This window comes from Lagopus leucura, unplaced genomic scaffold, assembly GCF_019238085.1.
Source record: "Lagopus leucura isolate 7727_CA_CO unplaced genomic scaffold, USGS_WTPT01 Super-Scaffold_100014, whole genome shotgun sequence".
Classification (NCBI taxonomy): Eukaryota; Metazoa; Chordata; class Aves; order Galliformes; family Phasianidae; genus Lagopus; species Lagopus leucura.
The window spans coordinates 13510949-13536520 of NW_024962268.1; the positions used below are offsets into that span (position 1 = coordinate 13510949).

Consider the following 25572-nt stretch of genomic DNA (forward strand, 5'->3'; position numbering starts at 1 on the left):
AATCTTGATCCATTCATTGCCTTCAGCAGCCAGCTACATTTGGAATTCAAATTAAATTTGGTAGATGTTACAGAAAATACCTTAACTAGCAGTAGAAAATCTAATTTTATATATGATCTGATGCCTAATAAGACTGAGGACAAGAGTCTGAGCCACAAACATGGAAGTTAATACAGACACTTGTCTTCTTCCAACCTGAGCTCTTATTAATAACTGATCTTTAAAGAAGAGTTCTCTGAAAATTGATCATCTGAGTTCTAATTATATCTTACTGCAGCCTATTGTTCCCATTAACAACAAGGTAATACCTCTTGTATTTCTCCAGTAGTTCTGCAAATACAAGTAATTAGAAATACTAAGTATGAAACTCCAAGATAATGCATAACTGTATCAGGGAGAAAGAAGATTATTACACCTTTAACCAGTTATGTTTATAAGCAACTATTGCACAGCCCTTTCATTTCATATCATATTCTGAAAATAACACCAGAAGGACTAACAAAGCATGGCTGGCAACTCTATCTGTACTTAATTCCCATTTGGGAATGCTTAAGCAGGATTGGAACTAACGAGCAAAGAAAAAGGAAATAAACTGAGGGATGTGAGAAATTTTCATTGAGTATTTTATCAGTCTGTTTACAGCTTGCTGTGGAAGCTGCATCCACTCAATTTTTTCCAAATTAGTCATCAAGCTGCCCTGACTTTCTCTGCTAGCACTGGCTTCAGCCACAAGGTAAGGAGGGGTACCTGCTTAAGGAGCCCCACCAGTTCTGCAGCTCTGCAGTTTTGGGAGAAGCGGCAACACCTTTGTGTAAGATTAGTAATTATGGAAAACATACTGTTCTCCCCAAAGGCCAGAACAAGACAGAGCAGATTCGGTTCTGTATTTGTTTACAGGAGTAGATCATAATCGGTGCTAGCAGATCAGTCTGATCACAACAACAAATTTCCCACTGAAGTTAACAGGAAGTTCTTGTCCTAAATGAGTAAAAAAGACCACTCCACAAAGGACCAACCAGGTTCAAGGCAGGCCTCTGGGTGATACAGAAATGGGCTACAGAGCGTTGCTGGTTGCAAGAGGACAAAGCATCAGAGAAAGCTCAGCTGGAAGGATTAATTTCCAGCCCTACATTAAATCTAAAAACAGATGAGTTAGGGTGAATACGTTTGGAAAGAGAATGACTGAGGAAAGTCAGAGGTACATTCTGTGCATGTGAATCCTGGGCAATCTGGTGAATCGTGAACAGATCTTCACCTGGATAAAAAGGTTTCTTCTAGCTACCCTCAGCCATCTGGCTGTCTAAGTTTATATGTTCATTTCAAATCCCTTTCCTAGCATCTACTTAAAAATTTCTAAGTGTATTTCTTATGCAACTTGTTCATATTGGCCTCAGTTCAAATACACCCAGCCTTAAAGTACTTCCTCTGTACTTTCAAATAGTTCTACTTTTATCAGGGAAATATACTAAATATGCTTGTTAAAAAACAAGAAAAAGTTTCAATTAAAAAATTAACACCACACAATTCTTACATAATTTCAGTACATGAACAAAGAAAACCTTAAGATCTAACATCATCATTGATTCAGACTGCTTGCATACCACACGCCCGGTGTTGTCTATGAACTTCTCTTTTATTTTCCCACCTGCTGTCTCCATCTTACCCACCGTCTTTACAGTAAGACTGACATATGTTTCACATTTCGCACCCAGGTAACACAATCAAGGAACTTGCACAGTCCTGATGCATATAATACAAAATCACTCTGTATTTAAAGTTCTACATACACAAAGGCACAGAATGATATCATTAAACTTACCATCACTTGCAGAAAGTGAGTCATTTGCACAGACCAGTGCCAAAGTAAACAGCAGATGCCGAAGATCCATACCTCTAATTCTGTATTAACAAAGAACAACAAGAATTTCCTTATAAACTAATATTATTATGGGTACATGACACTTCAATTATTATCTATTTCCATCGAATTTCTGATTGAATCTAAACTAGAAGCATATTTAGTTTACAGCATATTTAGTTGCAGTATCTCCTGACTTTGAATTAGGAGATAGATAGTAAAATAGTCATATTAAAAGAAGACTAGCTCACGGGTCACTAGTTCATTTAATATAGAAGAAAAAAATCAGTATTGTCAATTTTTAGCTTGATTCCAGTCTGCAACCAAAGTAACCACACTCCATACGGAGCAGCCTGTGGGGAACGGATCTCAACAACTAGCCTAGGTTAAATCTTAAGGTAGGAAAGAACAATCTCTCTCGGGGAACAAAGACTTCAAGCTCATGCTCCCCAGATGCTGTTTATCTTTGCAGGACATATATAATACTTCATGAGTCTAGATCCGCACAAAGTGAAAAACGAGTTCTGAGGGGACAGAGAAATAGCACTTCTACATTTGTCCACAAAGTAGTACAACAAACTTTGATTATACACTGGAGTATTTTCAGCTAGACATTCTCCTTTTCCATCTGACATAACAGATCAGCAGAATAAATCAAACTATTGAGTCCACTGTGGAACAATATTTTAACTGGGTGCTACTGAATAAAACAACTGGTGCTAGCAAACTTGGCTGCTAAAATAGTCCTACCAGAGTTAGCAAAGTTTGAATTCAATCAACTGTAAGACACAAGCATGCTGAGCATGGAAAACTGTGTTCACATTGAACTTAAAAGATAATTCGCTTTACTTAATTTTCTCACCGCAAGAGAACAGATTACTCACACTGCAGGAAAAAAAAGCAATTATTATTAATGCCAGATTCCTCATTCATGCTGTTTAGAACAAAACTGGAAAATCAGAATGTATTTCTCACACCCTCATTAGCAAAACTACTCAATAATTCTCCAGTTTCAAGCCCAGCATGGGGAAAATTTACTCCAACTACATTGCAAAGCCTAACATACAACTGCAAAGACAAACCGGAAGGTGCTTCCTTTTGTGCTGGGGCTGCTACAGGAATGCCCAGCTGCAGTGCTTGTCCCTTTCCCAGCAGACACAGCTCTGTCCAAAGGGGCAGAAGTCTTAGAGCTTGGAGGGACGCAGGCTTGTGAGGCGTTAGGGCTGATGTGAGAGCCTGTGGAGCAAAACTGAGGAGTGGTGGAAGGCAGTTGCTGCCAGAAAGCACAGGACTGGGTAGAAGTTCAGAGAGCAACTAGAAACTAACTCTCGTACTTGCAGAGTAGATACAGTATGAGATTCATCCCAGCACAGCTACATTTTTATCTAGCTCGAGTCCCCATTCCATCCGTATTCATGACTAAAGGATTCTTGTTGTCTCTTATTAATAAATTTTCTTCTTCACTGCATTTGTCAGTTTCTCCCCTCTTAGAACATTTCCACTCTAACGAACAGTCCATCCCCACAGCCCTTCCACTTTCTCTCTGAAGCTTTGCTCCCTCTTTTGCAGATGTGAGCACAGCGTTACTTTATTTACAACCCTGCTCTTCTACTATAACATCCAGACATCCCACATTGCCTCTATTTACACTTCCCTGTTCTCCTATCTCCACCAACATCTGCTAATTTTCAAAACACTCTTCTCCAAACTCTCCTACTTCTTTCTGCTTAACAACAGCTACAAAAAAACCTACAACCCAACCAACTCCATACAAAATCATCAACACTGTTGGTCATTCAGAGAAAACTGCAAGTAGAATTTTGGTTGCTGTAACCACACCATATCAAGGATCTTCTCTGATGAGAAGGGGATTGGTTCCCACAGGCTATCCCTTTGTTTGCACTGGAACTAGGAGCTATCTCAACTTCCTCCAAGGAAAAGTGGTCTGACAGCTCGAGCACTAACCCAGGAGTCTGGACATATCCCAGAGGCCAGACATCACGTTAAACTTCAGTAAGGTCTTAATGCTGCAGATAGACACAATTCCACTTCAATACTGCTCTTCCTCTTGTGCTGGCATTCTTGTTTACATAGCTGCATGTAGTGATACCATCAGGAAACTGCTTCAACAAAAATGAATCCATAAATATTTTTAACAAAGATCTGTTATAAATTGTAATAAGAAAGGAAACAGGTTTATTCTGAACATGCCCAGTACAGACAGGATTGAGCTCAAAAATTATGACTGCTCTCATCTGAAAACATGGAAAGTCTTTTATGCTTCATATAGGCCATGGAAAAAGGAAACTCCACTTCCTCACCAGAGCCCCTGTGATAAGTCTCATGCCCAAGACCTTCCCCAGCCAAAAGGAGCATTGCAAGGGATGTGAAGCACTAGGGTTTGTATCCCCTCTGCACCCAGCATGTAAACAGAAAGCACTGCTGATATGCAGTAAGTCTTCTACTTCAGAACTTCTGGAGGTCAAGGCACAGCTGTACCACCATGCATGTCTACGGGATTATGGGAGAAAATCTGTTGCGAAGCAGCTGCCCCATCATGATACTGCTTTTGGTGATACAGAACAAGATTTTGCAGAGAGGATTCCTTTGAAGCACCATCTGCTACACCAGTAAACTTTCTTATTGAAAGTTCTCAGATATCTGTTTTGTAACAACCTGCTGTTCCTCTAAAACACTTGTGCAAGCTCACAAGAGCAGTATTGTTCAGAGGCTGCAACATTAACCTAGTGAGAGTCAGCTTTTCTCTTCTGATTAGCTCTAGGACAAACTTGACCTTTTATAATCTACTAACATCAACGTCCCAAAACTTATGTCTGTACATCTATGAAAGACAAGTATCACAAATACACTTCTTGTTACTGAGCAGATCAAAAAATTCCAGTGCCTGTAACACATGCTATTCTAAAGCATATATTCTAATAATCTATATCTTACCTAACTCCTGCAGTTTGAAAGAACGAAGAGAGCTAAAACCAGAAAAATAATTACAACAGCTGACTGTCCTCAAGGCAGCTGAAATTTGACCACAGGAACATTTGGCTAGAGGTCAGCTCAGGCTAATTGCTTCAGTAGAGAAAGAGAGCCAGGAGTTATAAAAAGGACAGAAAAATTCCTGGCCCTTTTCTATAGCTGTGTTGGAGTAAGGTCAATCACAAGTGAATTTAAACACAACTCTTCAGTGGGACGTGAACACAGTCAGCACAGACTGGGGAAGCTAGACTAAGAAAATCCCTGGGAAAATAAATTGTTTAGTTAGAGCATACTGAATGGTTTGTATCTACTCTGGACAGATAACAATATTGAATTTGGAGCAAGTCATAAATAGTTCTGCTTATATACAAAACTGTTCTTTGAAGTGGAATTTTTATGTTTAGATAGCTCCTGAATCTGAAAGGACCTAAAGGAAAGAGAAAAATATTACACTTCATTAAACTGTGCCTAAGAAGGAATTTCTGCTTTTGCCATCTCCGTTAACTCACTGTACTCCAAGCACTCCAAATATGAGATTTTTTTTCCCCTACAACCTCCTTCAGTTTCACTTGGCTTGCCAAACAACACATGTGCAACTATTCCAGAACCAAAGGTGGCTTCATACTGCAAACCAAACAACATAACCGAAAGAAGGACTAACCCATAAGATTTACATTTTTCGTATGTTGCCATTTTGTATGTTACCATTTCATTAAATCTCAAACAGGCAAGCACGCAAGAGGTCACAGTGCCCGTGGATGAGAGAAGAAGCAAATGCAAATTCAGGCTCACAAATTCTGTGCCACTCTAAAGCATATGTATTCAAATACCAAATATATAAGCATACCCTTGCTGAATTTTTGGGAGGAAATACCTTTATTTCTGGGAGCGCGTACATTCCTTACAAGCCATCTCATGGCAAGATCAGTGGCAGGAAAAAAAAATCTTATTTCCCTGCTTATGTTACAAAATTCATCCAGGTTTCGCTCAATACGCATAGCTGAAATCACATCGCCTGCTCACTCGCACTTCAATAAATGCCAACAGTACAGAGTCATTCGCAGATGAAATGAATTAAAAACCTTCAAAGCAACACAATCTAAAGCTGCCACAGACCTAAAGACTTTTCTGCTTGCGTGCTGATATTACAGCTTGACTGAGTCACCATCAACGCCTGGATGATTGCCTGCTATTATTGAGTCCTTGTCAGTGCCATATACTTGACTATCTTAAGAAACAGAAGTAATGGATTGCCTCAGTTGGGATGAATAGCAGAACACTCACCTAGGGTCTGTGGTAATTCAGGATATGAAAAGAACAAGACATAATACCACAGAAACAGAAGTTATGTGTAGCAAATAAACAAATCTCAGAGAGGGTGAATTTCTCAAAAAATAAACAAACAAACAAACACAAAAACCAACTAAACAACCCAACAAACTCACAAAAACAAAAGACAGCACCACTGGGAAAGAATGAAGGTCTGGCACAAAGCTGCAGTAATTACACATGGTTTGATGCAAATCTGGGTGTTATTAAGAAGTATATCTTCATAATAAACTGAAAGTATGGAATAGAGACAATTCTATGTTCTTAATTACAGCTCTATGTAAGTTAAATCATTTATAACAGATGTAAGTATTCAAGTTGGAAACAAAATCTGTAAAAACAATTACTTTTTTTAAAATAAAAAATTTCTTTTCCCCCTTGACAACTTTATCATATAATTACTCGTACTTAAACTGAACTTAGACTGGTAATAGACCAAATGGTTATAGATTCTTGGATGTTATTTAATGAATCCAGACTTCAGACACTATGCTGAGCTTTTACTAAAAGCTCTTGTAAGTTAATTCAGCTGCAAGAACTGGAGATTAACTACAAGAACATGGCATTATAATTCTCCCCTCTAAATGCTAGGATTCATATCACGCAAATTAACAAGTGTACTAACAAGCACGTGGGCAACTATAGCCAATCAGGCTCCAGAACTCTTATTATAAAGAAATCAGCACCTCAGCTCTTCCACTTTTCTGCAACAGGATCAACTGATTATAGGCAGAGATTGCTGCCACTCAAGTGATTATAAATAATTAAGTTTCTGCTGACCACAGTGAATCCAGGTTTGGTTACAGCCAAGCAGTTTTCCTCAGTTTCTTTTAATCACCTTGAACTCAAGCTTGCCCTTCAGATCTCAGAGTATATTTGTTGTCAGGAGGCAGGGAGTTCATTTTTAATTGTATTTATACAAAGCTTTTCTCTTCCATGGAAGATATCTTCAAAAAGCTGCAAAACTCTGGTTAAAGACCCTAGTGCTTATCCTAGACTAATGGAACTACTTAACAGTTCATTAAGATGGGACAAATTAATTACATGGTTCAACTGAATGCTGCATTATTCATGTGCCGCTAATCAGACTAAACACTACATAAAAAGCCTGTAAGACATTAAGGAACTTCCTGACCTAAATACTGAATTAAATGAAAGTTTGTAAGGGAAGAAGTACCGGAACAGAATTTCTAGATGGCCATTTTTGACTCTAAGTGCTCACATATTCACATTGATTATCTGCAGAAAGCAGCAGAAAAGCTTCCACATTTCACATGCTGCCAATTGCTTGGTCAACAAATAATGACTAACTAGTTTAAGAGAGAGTATATCAGCAAAAAGTGCATTTAAATTAGTGCAGCTTTGCGTGTCCTGAAATTCATACAAGTTTTAAGATACGATTTATATTGATTTCACTTATAGCCAAATGATCAAGTAAATATCAGGTACAATTATCTTTTTAAGAAGTTGTCTTCTGTAACATGATACCAGCTTAGCTTCCTGGCTCTATTCCCCACAGTTTTTGTGCTTTAGGTCCATGTAAATCTGAATATATAAACTGTGTGCATCTACCAAAAGTAGCTCACTGCTTTGAACAACTGCACACTTTAAAAGTGTTTAAAAACCATTTTACATGACCTCACAAAAAATTCTGAGCTCCATTCTTAATTGTCTAAGTAAATGCAAACCTGAGAGAGATCATATGGTACTATTATGGGGAAAAAATGTTATTTTTTTTACATGCAGCATTGTAGAAGTACATTTTCATAAAGCTGCAAATAACTCATTGAAGACTGCTGTCCAAAGATTCAAAAAGTCACTTAACGTCTTCCTCTACTTTCATTGGTAAGATCTGGAAATTAGAATATCCAAACACAGAGTTTGAAAAAAGCTTTGATAAAGTATCTCACATTAAAAGAAGTTGACTATATCCATCACAAGTAGTCTAAAAACACATCAGCATTTTTATTTCCATCCAAACAGGATGTCTATAGCCTTTGTGTTTGAATTAAACACATTCTTGTGATACAGCTATCAACATCTTTTAAGCCAATAGCCATTGGACATAAGCTGCTAAGCTGCTCTTTTTCCAAGGCTAGTATGTGCAGTATTTCCAAACACAGAAAGAGAAAACAGCTCATTTCATTACCTGAATTAATTCAAATGTAATGTATTTACTGAGTCTTGTGCTTTCTCTTCTAAGGACTCAAAGCAACTTTTCTCCTAGATCACATTTTCAGAGATATCACTGCCATTATTTGAGCCATCTCAATTAGTACTGGTCCTGAAAAAATTCTTCACAAATGTGTTTTTTTCTTTTTAATTTGTGTGCATGTGCTTACAGTCCCTATACATAGCGACCTATTTAAAAGTCACTAGTTCAGCAAAGATGAAAATCATGCAGTTAATCTTCTAAGTAGGCATCAAGGAAGTCTGGTTTTGGAGTAAGAAAGGTAGCAGCTGGTGATTGCAGATGGCAATTAAAAATCTGTATCTGAAACTGAAAGAGCTCACTGAGACCCCATGCCCCTCTACTACTAACGAAAAATTTAAGACCTTCCTGTCAAATAAGCAATAAACAATAGAAATGAGGTTACCAATTTTAATGCTAATTTGCCAAATCTATTTATGAAGAGATCTTTTAATGTTTTCTAACAGTGTTTTCCATACAGTCTACAGTGGGCTCAGTGCCTTCATCCATCTTCACAAAAGGAAAGGAAGCAGCTTGCCTACATTTATACCGCTGCCCCGCAGTAGAGTAACAGGTGGAGAGCTGCTGTAGCCAGTGATTTATCTGCCCCACTGTGTTAATGAGAACAGTGAATTTATTGCCAGCCCTCTCAAAAAAAAACTCAGCAAACCATTACACAGCTAATCATCTGCATTAAGAGATTAAGAATGGTAACTATTAGAAAGACTAATTCTTCTGAAAGTCCTGAGTAATTAGCAAAAATTTCTTAATAAATATATAGCTCTATCTTGTGAACAGAAAGAATATACAACAGTCTTTAGCTACAGTAACTACTAGAGTACAGTGGATGTAAATCTCTCCCCTCCGTATTAAGGGATTAATACAGACACAGTTCTGCATGCATACTACATGCAGAAGAGTAAGCTTAAGCTCAGCATAAGCCAGGCTGGCTGCACATGGCAGTACATCTCATTCAAAGAATGTGATAAATCCCTGCCTGCAGGAAGCCCATCATGTTTAAAGACAGTGAAACTTTGGAGCAAATTCAACATTTTTTGTAATGAAAGCAGACAAATGCATTCACATTTCTTCATTCCTATCATTGTTACTTTACACAGGAGCACAAGGAAATGGTTGTCTACAGGTAGCAGCTGAGAGTCCTCATCCTTCATCCACTTCCACCAGAATTGTTGCTCATACTGTTGCCAATTTCAAGACGGCTACTCAACAAAACACTATACCAAGCTAGATCTCACAACTTACATTAGATGCACACAGTATGCTAAAAATGAGTTGACTAAGGGTGAGGACATTGCACTGTAGCCACAGAAAAGTTTGTACAACCCTAGCAGGGTCTTTTCTGCTATCATTATAAGACTATCATTAGCTCTTTCGTGCAGCCTTGCATCCCCACTGCATCCCTTCCATAATGAAGGAAGTGGCAACACTGCCTTCACAAAGCCTGTAAGCAGAAGCCCTAACAACTGGTCCTTTCAATTTTAATCAGTGTATCAGTAACATTCCCACTCAGTGCTTGGCCCTGCAGACTAAACTACAACTTTCAGTTTCACTACCATGATCATGCTCAGAAACTGTCTATATAAATGAGAAAGAGCTACACAATAGTCCTTTTTGTGGTTGTTACACTGAGTAAGTATAGTATCACAAGTATATTTGAAATGTAACAGGCTTCTTCCATCTCTGGAAAGACCTTACCATGTAAGTTCAAAGATGATTTTTTGTTTGTTTGTACAAAAGATCCTAATGATCACAGAATCATTGAGTGGCCCAAGTTGGAAGGGATCTTAAAGACAACTGAGCTCCAACACCCTGCTGTAGGCAGGGTTGTCACTCACCAACTTAGGCTGTCCATGGCCCCATCCAACGTGGCGTAGAAAACCTGGATGGATGCAACCAAAGCTCCTCTGGGCAGCCTGTGCCAGTGTCTGACAACTTCTCAGCAGTAGAATATCTTCCTAACATCTAATCTAAATTCCCTCTCTTTTAGTTTAAAGCTGTTTCCCCTTGCCCTATAGTTATTAGACTATGTAAATAGTCACTCTACTTCCTGTTTATAAGCTCTTCTCAAGGCCACAGTGAGGCATCACCAGAGACTTCTCTACTTCAAGCTCAACAAGCCCAACTCCTTCAGCTTTTCATCATAGGAAAGATGCTCCAGGCCTCTGATAATCTTCGTGACCCTCCTCTGGACTCACTCCAATAGTTCCACATCCTTCTTGTAGCATCTTTTACCATGATGATACACACCATCTCCTCCCAAAAATGTACAGAACACAAAGCAATCACACTTGAATTGCCTGTAAACAACAGCATTCACAATGAGGACAGTGGGTCTGACTATTCCTAAGTCCTACTACGCACTGCAGTGCAACCTTAGATAAATCATTATCTCCATAGATCATTTTCCCAACACTAATTATACCACAGAATATCATAGTAGACAGAGTCATTAGTTTTGAATTGCTTGTGTAAATTAGTTGTGTAAATTAGTCCTTATTTATAGTTCATTTATTGCATGCAAATATCTGCACTGCAATCAAACTTGATAACAGGTGACTGGACTCACATGCTAGAAAGAATAATGACTCAACAGAATTACTTGAAGACATTATTCTGTTGCTGCTTTCACAGATTAAATAAGTGATTGCCTGCAAAGATTAGAGAGCTTATCAGTCACGTTATCAGCTAGCTCTGAATATAAATTGATACAGGGTGCTTTAACTACATGTAAAAAAAGCCCCACGCTCCTTCAAAGATTAGAAAGTAAATCCAAATGTTAGCTATTCTGTGGGTTGCAGAGAACAATTAATGCAGAATTACAGTAGTCTATAAATTACTTCGTTGGTAATCAAGGTCTGGTTTGGGCTGGCTTTTAATTACAGACAAGCAGGTTCCCTCCAGTCTCAGATGCTCTCTATGGTACACAGAGATTCACAAAAAAGCACAGACCCTGGGCTTAGCCAGGTTTCTCCCTAATAGCTCAGACGGTAGGTACACAATGGCTGTGCCCTTACAGAATAGGAATGTCCTCAAAATGTAGCATTTACAAAACACTTACAGTTGTACTTTAATTTTTCTGTGTCTTTTTCTTTCCATTTAGATTGAAGGGTTTTACTAGATTTTAAGTCTTAATAATTAAAACATGTACAGAGATCAGTACCTGTGATGCAGATAATTGTTCTAGATTTCACTACAAATAGCGCCAGGCATGCTTGTACATATGCTTGAATAATGAGGAAAGATCTGAAGAAGAAATTGAGATTTGAAATGCTGAAGTATTATACCACTGGTAAGTAGGAAGCTTGCATAATATAATACGTGATTTTTTAGCAAACAGCTTATTTGAAACAACCTGAAAGATACTTTTTCCCCAAAAAGAATTTGTCCTGACGGGAGAAGTATATTTACTTTACTGGTGTGACTGGAAGTCATGTGATATGTTAACAAGCAGCTGTACTAGGAGCTGATGCATAAATCAATGGAGATGATAGCAGAACTTCAAAGAGAAGCATACGAAACTGAAGACTAGCTTACTTTAAGAACGGGATTCTTTAAGTAGTTTTTTGGTTTGTTTGATTTTTGTATGTAGTTAATAAAGCAGATCGTGCCCATGAAAATACGCTATTCAGCTTGTGCCACCTCTACCTGGAAGGGAAGAAATCCATGAAGCCTGTTTGAACCCTTCCTTTCTCGTTATATCCTGCCACCCACAGCCCGAAGTAGAGAACGCTTCTTCTTGTTGCCATCAGTGAAGGGAGATACAGGGAGCTGCTGCTTTTTCAAGAGCAGCACTCGTTTCCCTTTGTTCCTTTTTCCTATTTCTTGGACTCTGTCAGTAATTCAAGCAGAATAGCAAGTGTGTGCCTTCAAGAGGAAAAAAGATGAAAAGAGCATGCTGAGAGAGAATAGCTGCTTCCACTGCAAGATAGGCAAAGGGTGTGGATGGAGTAAAGCAGCCTGCAGTTACTCAGCTAACAGTGAGTCAAACGCAGCGAAGTCGGAATGTCGAGATCAGCATTTCCAAAATTCAGATTTACATCTTATGTACTTCTGCAATGACCAAACCATACTGACATATTTTTGCTAGTGACACGTAATAAACTCTAGAGTGGTACCTACAGAGTAAGACTTGATTTGTTGCTACGTATTTTTAAGGCACATAAAACCACATATGTGAGGGTAGACTTCCATAGATTTATCTGATTTTCACACTGGCTCAGTGTATTATATTTAGCCTGGAAAATCCGCTTTCCACAAATAATTTTCAAACAGCAAATTTATGAGTTGCTGTGTACCCAGAATTCTATCTTCTGAGCATGGAGCCAGAACAGAAGTGGCTACACCAAGGAGTACAGAGTATTTTACTAAAAAAAAAGTAAATATTTTTTGTGGTATACTTCTATGCTTACATCCTTAATTTCTTTTCTATTTTAGGCATAATAGTTAATAAAACATGACTGCCTTCAGACTTTTGCCAGGACATAATACCTGTCTTTGCCAGACTTGTTCAAACTGAATCCTAACTTTGATTTCAAGTCTGCAGTACCATATGACTCAACAGCAGTAGAATTTAACTCTATTTATTTAACAGGAAATTACACTGTTCTACTGATGACTGTTTCATTAACTGGTAAAAAGCAAACACTTCAAATTATATGATGAACTGATAAAACAAAGGCATGAAGAATGACTATAAAGCTAAAAAATAAGAGTGTATTTCTTTTTTATGATTAAGTACATATTGGTCTACTAGTAACATTTTTGACTGAGGATCTGGATCTGATCCCGGTCACAAACAAGGGGACATGACACAAACGGTCATGTAGCTTAACATCACTAAACAAGTGGCCTGATCAGAAAAGTATTACAGCATTTTAGTATCAAACTGATGGATACATTCATTGTCAACACAGCATTTACACAGTGACATTTTCATTTTAGGCAATGTCTTCCCTGAAGTTGAAAGGCCAAAAGAGAGAAGCCCTGTATGCCTGTAAGCTTTTCCAGACTGTGGAGGAATAGAACAGAGCCAATTTCATTTCCATACCCTTAGCTTTTCTCAAGCACTTATAGCACCATGAATGGTTTCCATACTGTGTGTGTTGTATGCAAAAAAATTAGCACAGCTGTATTTAAAAGACAGAGAGGTGTGCCAACCTGGTAGATTGTGAGTGTTAACAGCTAAAGAAATGCCACTTACTGGAATATTTTACAGCAGTTATTTTACAAACATCTCTGCTACTTCTGGCACATACTAATTTTTTTTCCAGCATATTCAGCAGAACTACCAGCACTCTCAAAATCTAATTCAAGCTCTGCCTTGTGTTATCTTCCACTGCACTGTAAATGTCAGTGAGGCACAAATTACTCTTGCCATATCTATGGGGCACTTTCAATATCTCAGATTTCAAATAACAAGGCATCTGTTTAATTTTTAAGGAAAGAATACAATGCATTCATTTAGGATACACAAAATCCTTATTCAGAGCAGAATACTTTGTTAATATCAATCTAGAAAATGTGCAGATGTACATTTCCCATCACACATTGTGCATTACAAGTTTCAATTTCACTGAAGAGCAAAGCTGTAAACTTGCCTCCATATAACTCAGTTAAGGGTTAGCAAAGCCAGGACTATATCAAGAAGTAAATACAGAAGGGCTCAGTTCTTTAATCTGCATGAGAACAGTTATCACATTTCCAATTCTTAACCTAAAACTAGCTTAACATAAATTGTATAAATTATGGGTATGTGATTTGTAAGTTACCTGGCCAGAATTATCTCCCTTCTCTTACTGTTGAAGTAATCAGAGTCATAAAATGGCTTATGTAGGAGCAGAACTTAAAAGATCATCAGTTCCAACCCTCCTGCCACAGGCTGGGATGCCACCCACTAAATCAGGTTGCCCAGGAAATGAGAAGTGCTCCAGCCCTCCAATTACCTTTGTGGCCCTCCTCTGGACCCACTCCAATACCTCTGCATTCTTCAATTTTGCAGGCCCCAGGCCTGGACACAGTACTCCAGATGGGGCCTCATAAAAGCAGGCTAGGGAGGGACGATTACCTCTCTCTATTTGCTGGCCACCCCTCTTCTGATGCAGCTCAGGCCTTCTGGGCTGCAAGAGTACAGCAATGGCTCATGTCCGGTTTCTCATCCATCAGGATGCCCAAGTACATCTCTGCAGGGCTTCTCTCTGTGAGTTCTCCCTGTCTGTACTTGAATGTAGGACTGCCTTGACCCAGGTGCAACACTTTGCACTTGGCCTTGCTAAACCTCATTAGATTATTGTGTTCCCACTTCTTGAGCATGTCCAGGTCCCTCAGGACGGTGTCCCTCCCTTCTATTGTGTCAACTGCACAACTCTGCTTCATGTCATCAGCAAACTTGCTGAGGGTACATTAAATCCCACAGTCTATGTGGTTGATAAAGATGTTGAAGAGCAAGACAGACCAGTCCTGGGGGTCTCACAAGCCTGTATTTCCCTAGGTATTCCTTTCTTCTTTTCTTGAAAGGGGAGTGATGTTTCCTGTTTTTCCAGTTACCGGGGACTTTGCCTGACAGCCACAATTTTTTAAATATGATGGAGAGCGGCTTGGCAACCACATCAGCTTGTCCCTTCAGAAGCCTGGGATGCACGCCATCTGGCCCATTAGACTTGTACACATTCAGCTTCACGAGGTGGTGTAAGACACGCTTCACCTTACTGGGAGGGATTTTGCTCTCTGACCCTCACTTCGAAATTCAAGGACAGGACAGCCATGAGAAGCCAGACTGGCTGTGAAGACTGAGGCACTGTTCCCTCTGTCAAAATGTTTTCTGTCAAATTAGTCTAGACCAGTCAGTGAAAAATACCAAGTAAGAAAGCATCACAGAAATTTCTACCTTAGAATCATAAAATCCTTAAGAGTTGCAAGGGACCTCTCAAGGCTATCTGGGCTAACTTCACTGCAATGAACAAGGACACCACATGTAGATCAGGTCTAGGGCCTTATCCAGCCTCATCTTGAAAGTTTCCAAGGACAAGGCATCCACTGTATAAATAGGCATCCTGTTCCATCTCACTGTAAAAGACATTTCTTTATATCTAACCTAAATCTGTCCTCTTTGAGCTTGAAGCCATTTTCTCATATTCTATCACCACAGACCCTGCTTAAGAATCCGTATCTTCTTTCCTGTAGCCCCCCTTTAGATATTGAAAGGCCGCTCTCAGATCTCCCCAGAGCCTTCTCTTCTCTGGGCTGAACAGCCCCAGCTCTCTCAGTCTGTCCTCGTAGGCGTGGTGTTCCATTCCACGGATCATTTTTGTGGACATGCTCCAACAGGTCTATCTATCTCCTGTACTGAGGACTCCACATCTGGATGCAGTACTTTAGGTGAAGCCTCACCAGCGCAGAGTAGAGGGGCAGGATCACCTCCCTTGGTCTGCTGGCCATACTTCTTTTGATGCAGCCCACAATACAATGCAGCCCTCTGGGCTGTGAGGGCTCATTGCTAGCTCATGTCGAGCTTCTCATAAGAGAGCTCCCAGGCCTTTTTCGACAGAGCGGTGCTCAATCCTTTCATCCCCCAGCTTGCATTGGTAATGAGGGTTGCCTCAACCCAGATGCAAGACCTTGCACTTGGATTTGTTGAACCTCATGAGATTCACCTGGGTCCGCTGCTCAAGCCTGCATCCCATCCCTCTGGTATATCAATCACACCCCATAGCTTGGTGTCACCTGCGAACTTGCTAAGGGTGCACCTGACTCCACTGGTCAATGTCACCAGTGAAGACATTAAAGAGTATTGGCCCCAGTACCAACCCCTGGGGGACACCACTCATCGCTGATCTCCATTTAGACATGGAGCCATTGACCACCACTGCGGACTTGGATCTGCAGCCAATTCTTTGCGCACTGAACAGTCCACTCATCAAATGCATATCTTTCCAATTTAGAGAGAAGGATTTGTGGGATACTGTGTCAAAGGTCTTACTGAATTTGAGACACATGACATCAGTGGCTCTTCTCTTGTCCATTGATACAATGACACCATCACAGAAGGCCAGTAGGCTAGTTAAGCAGGATTCACCCTTGGTGAACCCACGCTGGCTCTCCATTATCACTCCCTGCCTTCCATCTGCCTTAGCATAGCTTCCAGGAGGAACTTTCCTATGAACTTCCCTGGCACAGAGGTGAGACTGACAAGTTAGTAGTACTCAGGCACCTCTTCTATACTCTTTTAAAAAATGGGCCTATTGCCTTTTTTCAGGGACTTCACCTGACTGCTATAACTTCTCAAATATCATTGAGAGTGGTTTGGCAACTATGTCAGCCAGCTCCCTCCAGATTTTGGGAAAAATCTCACTGGGACCCATAGACCTGTGGATGTTTGGGTTCCTTAGGTAGCCACAAGCCTGATTTTTGATCCCCTCCTACCAAACCAAATGTTTGAGGGCTGTGTGGTGAGTGGTTATCAGGGAAGAGAGAAGCATAAAAGCTGTTAAGTACCTCAACCTTCTCCTTGTCTGTTATTACCAGCTTGTCTGAGTCACTCCTGGCTGCTGGTCTTCCCTTTTCTGGTTGAAGTACCTGTAGTCTTTCCTGTTCTTGTCAGCCCTAGCCAAGTTCAGTTCAGGCTGGGTTTTAGATTTCCTGACCCCATCCCTACACACTCTATCTGCTTCCTTATATTCTCCCCATGGTATCTGTCCCTTTTTCTTCTGCCTGTGCATTCTCTTCTTGCTCTTCAGTTTGACCAGCAACTGCTGGTTCAGCCACACCAGTCTCTTGCTTTCCTTTCCTGACTTGCTACACCTGCAGATGGAAAGTTCTTGCACTTTGAAGAACGCCTCCTTAAAGATCTGTCAGATCTGCTCTGCACCCTTGCCCATGAGGACTGTTTCCCATGGTGTTGGTTGAGTAAATCACTGAAGAGCTGGAATTTAGCCTCCCTAAAGTTTAGCTTCCTAATTTTACTCTTCACCTATCTCATGTCCCTCCGGAGCATGAACTCAAACACAGCATCATCACTACAGTTCAGGCAGTCTCCATTATTGACAACACCAATTAGTTCATTTATGTTTGTGAGCAACAGGTCCAGTATTATATTTCCCTCAGTGGGGCAATCAATTACTTGACTCAGGAAGTCATTACCTGGGAATCCACTATAACTTTTAATGCAGAGTCATACTTGAATGCAACAAGTTTGAACTGCCCTCTGATAAGGCACATGTGCTATGTGAGTACAAGCATTTCCCAAGGATCAGACTGCTTTTGTCTTTTCTGGAAATTAAAACTTACTAGCCTTTATTTACAAGAAGCAAACCAAAACACAACACTGTAAAACAAGGCGGCAAGACCACAGAGTGGTGTACCAGTGGTGCTCAGAAGCCTGTCCAGACTCTCTTTTTCAAGCTGGGCACTTGAAAAGTGAAACATTTCTTTCACTGATGTTTGTAGAGGAATAAAGACCAGGCAGCTTAGCCGGAGCATGACTGGCTTGCTCAGCATGAAAAGCAAGGAAAAGAATGCACAGAAGCAGCTTTCTGCATGGCTGTATTGCTGTAATTCAGCTACAAGTCATCCATAAATTTGTTTTTGAGGGTGCTTAACTTATTAGGAGAAAGTATGGTAGCCACAAGAAAAAAGATTTTGGTTTGAGAAGGTCCCTTTTGACAGTAGGTTATTTTTTTTTTTTTTTGTTTGTTTGTTTTTTTACAAGCAATTTTTCACTCTTTTGACCTTTTTATTTTCTTAGTGGAATTGATATTTCCTTATAAAAGTCCCTTGAGTGTAGATTCATAGTACAATGAATACATTCAGAGTTCAATTTGATTTCAGAAACGTTAAAGGACAGAGTGTTCTACCTGTTATACCAGAATCTCTTGAATTTCTCTTTTATTTAATAATGTTGTATTTGTGTACATTTATATATATGTAGTCAATTAACCTAAATCATAACAATCATAAAATTGTTACTGTACACAAATAGCAGCTGTAAAGTCTTATGTAATCATTTAAAGCTAGATAACAGCTTTTCAGTTCCTTTCAGTTCCACAGCATAAGCAATCATACATCTGCAAATCTTGCATCACAGCTGTTGTTGGCAACTGCGAGACCCCCCCACGGGATGTGACGCGATAGGCCCTCTCCCTGCTCTCTGACTGATGTGTGGCACGTGCCCTTAGGGGCGCAGACGAAGCACATAGGTTATATAAGCTAGAGTTCACGTGTAATAAACGCCATTTTGCTGTTCATCATATTGGTGTGTACGTGCAGTAATTTGGTCCTGGCCTGGTTTTAGGTCAGTACCGTAGGAGGCAATGCAACACACAGCATATTTTGATGAGGTGTTTTATTCAATTTTTACCCCTACAGTAAATTGATTAAGTCTGTGGAAATGCACTCCAGATATGAATCAGAATCACCACATTAATTCATAGTAAATGCCACTTCACTGTCATGTGAACAAAGATTTTCTATCTTATATTCTAGAACAGATTTCCAGGTTCTCTTCCCTGGAATAATAAGGAATGTTTTCCCACTTGTTTTAATATTGTGCATTTTAAAAAATTAGGTAATCAATAGTTTAAATAACTCCATAAATGAAAAGTGTCCCATTGACATACAGTAAAATAGCTTTTCTCTGACAAGAAAAAAGGGCTTTCAAACACTTGTTTTCAATTATTAAGCAATTATTAAGTCACTTGTCTCAAATGCTGGACAATAAAGCTCAGTAGAAATTAAAACATCAGCTTAGAGCAGAATGGAATTGAATAGCCTTAATTCAAATACTTCTGTTTTCTTTTTTTTTTTTTTTTTTTCTTTCCTGGGAGGAGGAAGAGTTCAGTGTAGGAAACTAAGCTAAGGATTGTAATCTCAATCAAAATTCCATATACTACATACTACCATTATGGTCTCCTGCAGGAATGAATCACAGGATTTGTAAGGATTACATGCAGAGCACAACAGGGATCTACTCACCATATTCTTAGATAACATCAATCATTAAGTAACTTGCAGGTAAGAAAAAAGTTAAAACACTACCTCAAATGTCAGCAGGGGATGGATGATTCTATGATGCTTCACACGTCCCTCAGCTCAACTGCAAAATGTGGCCTTCTCCAGCCATCCCAGCACCTACACAAAATCGGGGGGAAAAAAAAAAACAAAAAACAACAGATGAGTTCTAGAACATAATGGTGGTGGAATGATGACAGAACAAAATCCTAGTGGAGTCTTGTCACTATCCTTCCATGGGAAAGGCATCTTGGGAAAGGCCCCCAGTTGGGCAGCCTCCATAATGGATCAAGAGGTGCACCTGGGCTTCTCACTCAAAAACTAGCAGCTGCCTGCAATCCCTTTGTCACTGGGGGCTTGCCAAGCAGCAGTATTCAACACTAACTTTGACATTAAAATGTACCAGCACAGATTCAGATGGCAAAGAAAAGTCAAGAAGACCTACCAACACTCATTATCAATATATCTAAACATAACTAAAGTGGATTGGAAAGAAAAAGCAGAATTATCATGAAGAGGATATGGATGAGTATATCACATTCCTAATATTTTAGACAGTAAACTATAGTGTAGAAACTTATGAACAGCTATTTTTAAGAAAGCAACACTGTGTTTTTCATTAGAAGGACAGTATGAAGCACTCTAAGGAAAACAACGTTTGTTTTGTTCAGAATTGCTGAACACATTACCACTGCCAGTATTTGGCAAAGCAGCAGTATCTAAAATGGTCTTGAACTAGCAGCACTTCTATATTTAAATAAAAATCATTATTAATTCAATATGAAGGTTTATTTCTTCTCAAGGAAGAAGTCATTAGTGACATGATTTAATGGTAGACTTGGTAGTGTTAGCTTGATAGTTTGGACTTGATCATCTTAAGGGTAATTTTCAACCTACATGATTCAGCATTCTTTAGTGTTTTGAAAAGTTGGCAGTGGTGCCTACATTCATTGATTGTTTCATAACAATTTGATTGTTGTGGGTGGAAACCCCTCAAGACCAGAGTTCACAGTATCAAGCTCTTTAAATACCCAGAAAAAGTAAGCAACTTGTGAAAAAACACTGAAATAACTGCATGCTTTCAGACTGTACGCACAAGGCCACGCTGCACTAGTACAGTTAGTATGTCACATGAGTTTTCTTTAGCTGAGGGCTAGCACAGGCTTCAGAAAGAATAGCAGAAATTTTGATCTATGTTCACAGAATTTCCAATTTTTTAAGTATTTCTTTAAATGTATGCATAGATGCCTAAATGATGAGGATTTGAATGTAAAATGAGGCAGACTGAGCGAAAATGTTGTATTAGTCAGATACTCTTTAGTGCAATTTGTAAAACACTAAGTGACAACTGTGTAATTACGTTAAAAAAAGACAACAAACAACTACCAGATGGGAAAATCTTTGAATTGATCATATAACAAGATTAAAGAAATATTTGGTAACATGAGAAGGAATCTTCTATTAAAAAAATTTTAAAAAAATCATTAATAATAGCTATGAAAGTGAAAATAAATTATGCTGTGTATCATAGCTGAAGTGAAATCTGTGATCACGGTTCTTCACAGATACATGCTGTGGAACAAGATAATTAGACATGGTATGCCTTTAATTATTACCTCTTTCACATTTTGCAATAAGCACAACTAACACTGCACCTCACAGGAAGAGCCCACTCACATTTTATAAGGTTGAGGATCTTACTGTCCCATTTTAACCTCATCCAATAAGGATTTTTAAAACCATTTGTAAATTTTGGAAAGACCTCTTAATCTCACTCAGAACAATTGATCCATGAGCCACAACCCTCATTTTCTACGATAAAGAACAGTTCAGGCTGAACAAAACTGTAAAGACTAAGGCAGCTGTTGACTGAAGCAGGTTAACTAGGAGTACTGACAAATTCCTGTTTTAAAACACTTGTTACAATATTAGCAAGTGGAAATGATCTCCATGTGACAAAATCAGAACCTTACTACAAAGACAAAGGCAAAATTCTTCCAGGAGCCTTTTCAAAATATTTTGAAATCCTGCTCAATAGCAGAGAAGATCTTAGCTACTTTATAGGCAACAAAAAGGACATGCCCTAATTTCTGCTTAACTAACTGTACTCTGAATATTTTGTTTCAATCTTGGTAGCTAGTGGAGATAGCACAGGGATTCCATGCAACAACACTGCTAATTTGCAATGTTGCAGTTTAGAACAAGCCATCAAGTGTGAAGACAATCACATGTGCACTTGATTCTGACTCTTTATCACCTGTGAAAAAGAGGTGGTATGGCACACAACATAATGAGCAGCCATGTTTTCAATGATTCTTAGAAAAACTGCAACTTCAGTGAAAGGAGAACATGGATTAACAGGAAGAAACTGCAAAGGTAATAATTTTTTCACAGACTTTTTTTTTTTCACAGTAGAAGTTATTTATTCTAACCTGTGTGGCAAACAAAAGGATTGGAATACAGAGTCAAAATTGGACCCATCCAGGATTCCTTTGCCTCCTAACTAAAAACGTGCAATTCTTTAGTGGGATGTCAGGGTCTGTGTCTGTTTCATCTCAGCACCTAACCTGAGAGAATAACAAACCTAAGAATGTGAGACGGACACAAACACGTCAGAGGATTTTTCATTCTTCAAAACAGTATTCAAACAATTCCATCTTTGTAAAACCAATCATGGGTTTTCAAATAGCATTCTATGGTTGGTCTCAAGGCAGGCAGAATGAGTTGCTTCAACGGGTATGAAGGTAGGAAGGAACCTGTTGCTTACAGAGGAAGCTAACTAAAATTAAGCTCTTGCTTGAAGGGAAAGCCTATGCAATGCATTGCCTCCCAGGAGATTTCAGCCATATCAGAGAGGTAGACATCTTACTGTGTGTACAGCCTACTACTTCCCTTCATCAAATGAGCTGCTCCAATACAATGCTGCTCAGAGAGCACTAGCTCTGCATTATGGCTTGGATGTCATCTGAATAAAGGGAAATGCTGTGGCCTCCCTACCAGCTCAAGTTTTCCCATTTCACTTGTTAACTTTATAAAGGCTGTTTCATCCTCAAATTGAAGAGATAAGGTAACTAGAGGTACAAATCAGCACATAAGTTCTACGTTCTGCTGTTGCCTTTCTTCACTTTAGAGTGTGTATTTCTCAATATAAGAAATGGGAGGGACAATGCCCTAAGACTAGAGAGGCTAAGTGTTGTCGCTTCATTTATATGTGCTTCCAACCACAAGGCAATGCGCCTCCTTTTTATAGTTACATGTATATACGTGCACAATTATACAGTCATGCTGACACTATATTACAGTATTTACTTCAATTGATCTTGAACAAAATAGAGCTACAACTTACGTAGAAAACTTGACCCAGGCACCAAATTTGAATCTAAAAACTAAGATGAATGATCTAGGCTTATAGCTGAAAATGCACAGTTAGCATTAACTTGTGGTCACTTGCATTGTCCAGAGAACTTGCAAAGTATTCTCAGTCTGGTTTACATACTACACTCTTACATAAGCATGTACACAAAAGTGTGCAAAATCAAAACCAGCTTCATGCTTAGATTCAGAATTACATAATCACAGACACAGCAAGGTTGGAAAAGACCTACAAGATCATCTAGTCCAATCATCCAACTATCACCAATAGTTCTCACTGGACCCATGACCTTCAACACAATGTCCAAATGCTCCTTGAACACCTCCAGGCTCAGTGATTCCACCACCTCCCTGGGCAGCCCATTCCACTGCCTGACCGCTCTTTCAGAGAAGTAAGAGGAGGCATGTATTTGTGTTCGATCTTTAGCTATAAAAAATACAACTGAATGCTTGTAATAAGCTACATGCATATATATGCCCATGGGATTTGAAGGAATGCATATGAAAGTGCTGAGGAAGCTGGTCAATGTCACTGCATGCAAGGCCATTCTCAGTGACATCTGAAAGGCCAGGGAAATGTGGAGAGGTTCCTGAGGATAGGATGCATATCACTCCAATTTCAAGAAAGGAAAGACGCAGAATATTGAGAACTAAGGACTAGTAATTATTACTCCTGATCCCTAGGGATCTCATCTTGATCTCCTGAGAAGTGATGGAGAAAATAATCCTGGAAAATATTTTGAAATATATAGAGTACTAGAAGCAATTGCGAGTAGTCAGCATGGAGTTATGAAGGAAAAATAAAATCTGATAGCCTTCTACAGTGAAATAATTAGTTTGCTGGATAAGGGGAAAACGGTAGATGTTATCTTGAGTTCAGCAAGGTTTCCAACACCACCTTCTCTGAAATTTTTTCACTAACAAATCAAAGAAGTACTGCACAGGGAAGCGGATCGTGAAATGGTCTGAAAACTGGTTAGCATACCAGGCTCAAATGTATTATCAGTGGGAAGAATTCTGCAGGTCAGTCAGTGATAGAGTCAATATTCAATACTGACCAAGAGTTAACTCTTTGCTGCAAGACATCCACAGCAAATCAGAGAATCATAGAATGGCTTAGGTAGAAAGGGACCATGAAGATCATCTAGTTCCAACCCCTGTTGCCACTGGCAGTGTTGCCAGTCACTAGATCAGACTGCCTAAACACCCATCCAACCTGGTCTTGAATGCCTCCAGAGATGGAGCACCCACAACCACTCTGGACAACTTGTTCCAGTATCTCATCATTCTCTGAGAAAAAGATTTCTTCAGAACATCTAACCTAAATCTTCCCTCTTTCAGATTAAAGACATTCCTTCTCGTTCTGTCACTATCAGACCATGTAAAATTCAGTCACACTCCTGCTTGTAAGCTCCCTTCAAGCACTGGAAGGCCGCAATGACATGACCCTGGAGCCCTCTCTTCTCTAAGCTAAACAAGCCTGAATCCTTCAACCTTTCTCCATAGGAGAGGTGTTCCAGCCCTTCAATCATCTTGTCTCTCTTCTGGATTCACTCTAACAGCTCTTCAGCCTTTCTGTTACTGCAGACCTGAGGCCTGGATGCCACTGTTCCAGATGGGGCCTCATGAGGGCAGAACAGTGGGGCACAGTCACCTCCCTCTCTCTGCTGACCATCCTTCTGATGCAGCCCAGGATGCAGGCTCACATCAAGTTTTTCACTGATTGGGATGCCCAAGTACTTTTCTACAGGGCTGCCTCTATGAGTTTTTCTCCCATTCTGTGCTTGTATCTGGGATTCTGCACTTGGCCTTGCTAAACCTCATTAGGTTCTTCTGTTCCCATTTTTTTGAGCATGTCCATGTCCTGCTGGGTGGAACCTCCCCTTCTATTCTGTCAACTGCACCACTCAGCTTTGTGTCATCAGCAAATTTACTGAGGGAACACACAATTCCAGTATGTTGTTGATGTTGAAGAACACTGCTCCCAAGATAGACCCCTGAGGGACATCACTTGTGACTGGCCTCCACCTTTATACAGAGCCATTGGCAATAACCCTGTCTGTAACCTTTCAACAAATTCTTTATCCACCTAATACTCCAGCCTTCAAAACCATACCTCTCCAATTTAGAGATAAGGATGTGATGCAGGATTCTGTTGCCCTTCCTTTGTCCACCATCAGTTTTGTTATTCCATCAGAGAAGGCCACCAGACTGGTCAGGCACATTCTGCTACTGGTGAAGCCATGCTGGCTGTCTCAGACCAACTTTTCATCTCACATGTGCCTTAACATCTCTTCTAGGAGGATCTGCTCCATGATATTTCCAGGTAGAGAGATGAGTTTCACTGGACTGTAGTTCTCCAGGTCTTCATTTCTCCCTCTCTTGAACATGGAAGAGAGGGAGAACATGATGTTTTCCTTCTTCCAGTTACTGTGAACTTGTCCTGACAGCCACAATTTTGCAACAGTGGAAATTTCCAAATATTTTCAGATATTCTCTTTGAAGAAACTTTCATGCACTACCAAGCCCTTCTACCCTTCTTAAGTTCAAACTTCTTACTGCTTCAAATTATTTCTGAAACACAATAACTCACACCCACAGATGAACAACCTTATTTGCCACTGTGAGGTGACTCCCTGAATTCTCTAATAAACTTCTTCTCTGCAAGGGGAGTTTTTCAAGGAAACACTAACAAAATGCAACAGAACCTTCTAGTCTCTTTGTCTTCTTTTTTCTTTCTTTTTTTCCCCCCTCTTTCTCTATCCAGATTCTTTTTTTTTTTTTTTTTTTTTTTTTTTTTTTTTTTTTA

At 39.5% G+C, this 25572-nt stretch overlaps 1 protein-coding gene across 2 annotated transcripts in view; it reads right to left on the reverse strand.

Annotated features, from left to right (window-relative positions):
- GHR (growth hormone receptor) overlaps positions 1 to 25572 on the reverse strand; it is a 130648-nt gene that overhangs the window by 63172 nt on the left and 41904 nt on the right. For both annotated transcript variants that reach the window (XM_042875102.1, XM_042875103.1), the window contains exons 2-3: positions 19419 to 19511; positions 1820 to 1899 (exon numbers count right to left, since the gene is read on the reverse strand). In XM_042875102.1, coding sequence (XP_042731036.1) covers positions 1820 to 1889 — 70 coding nt within the window. In that variant the 5' untranslated portion in view covers positions 1890 to 1899; positions 19419 to 19511. The remainder of the gene's footprint in view (positions 1 to 1819; positions 1900 to 19418; positions 19512 to 25572) is intronic.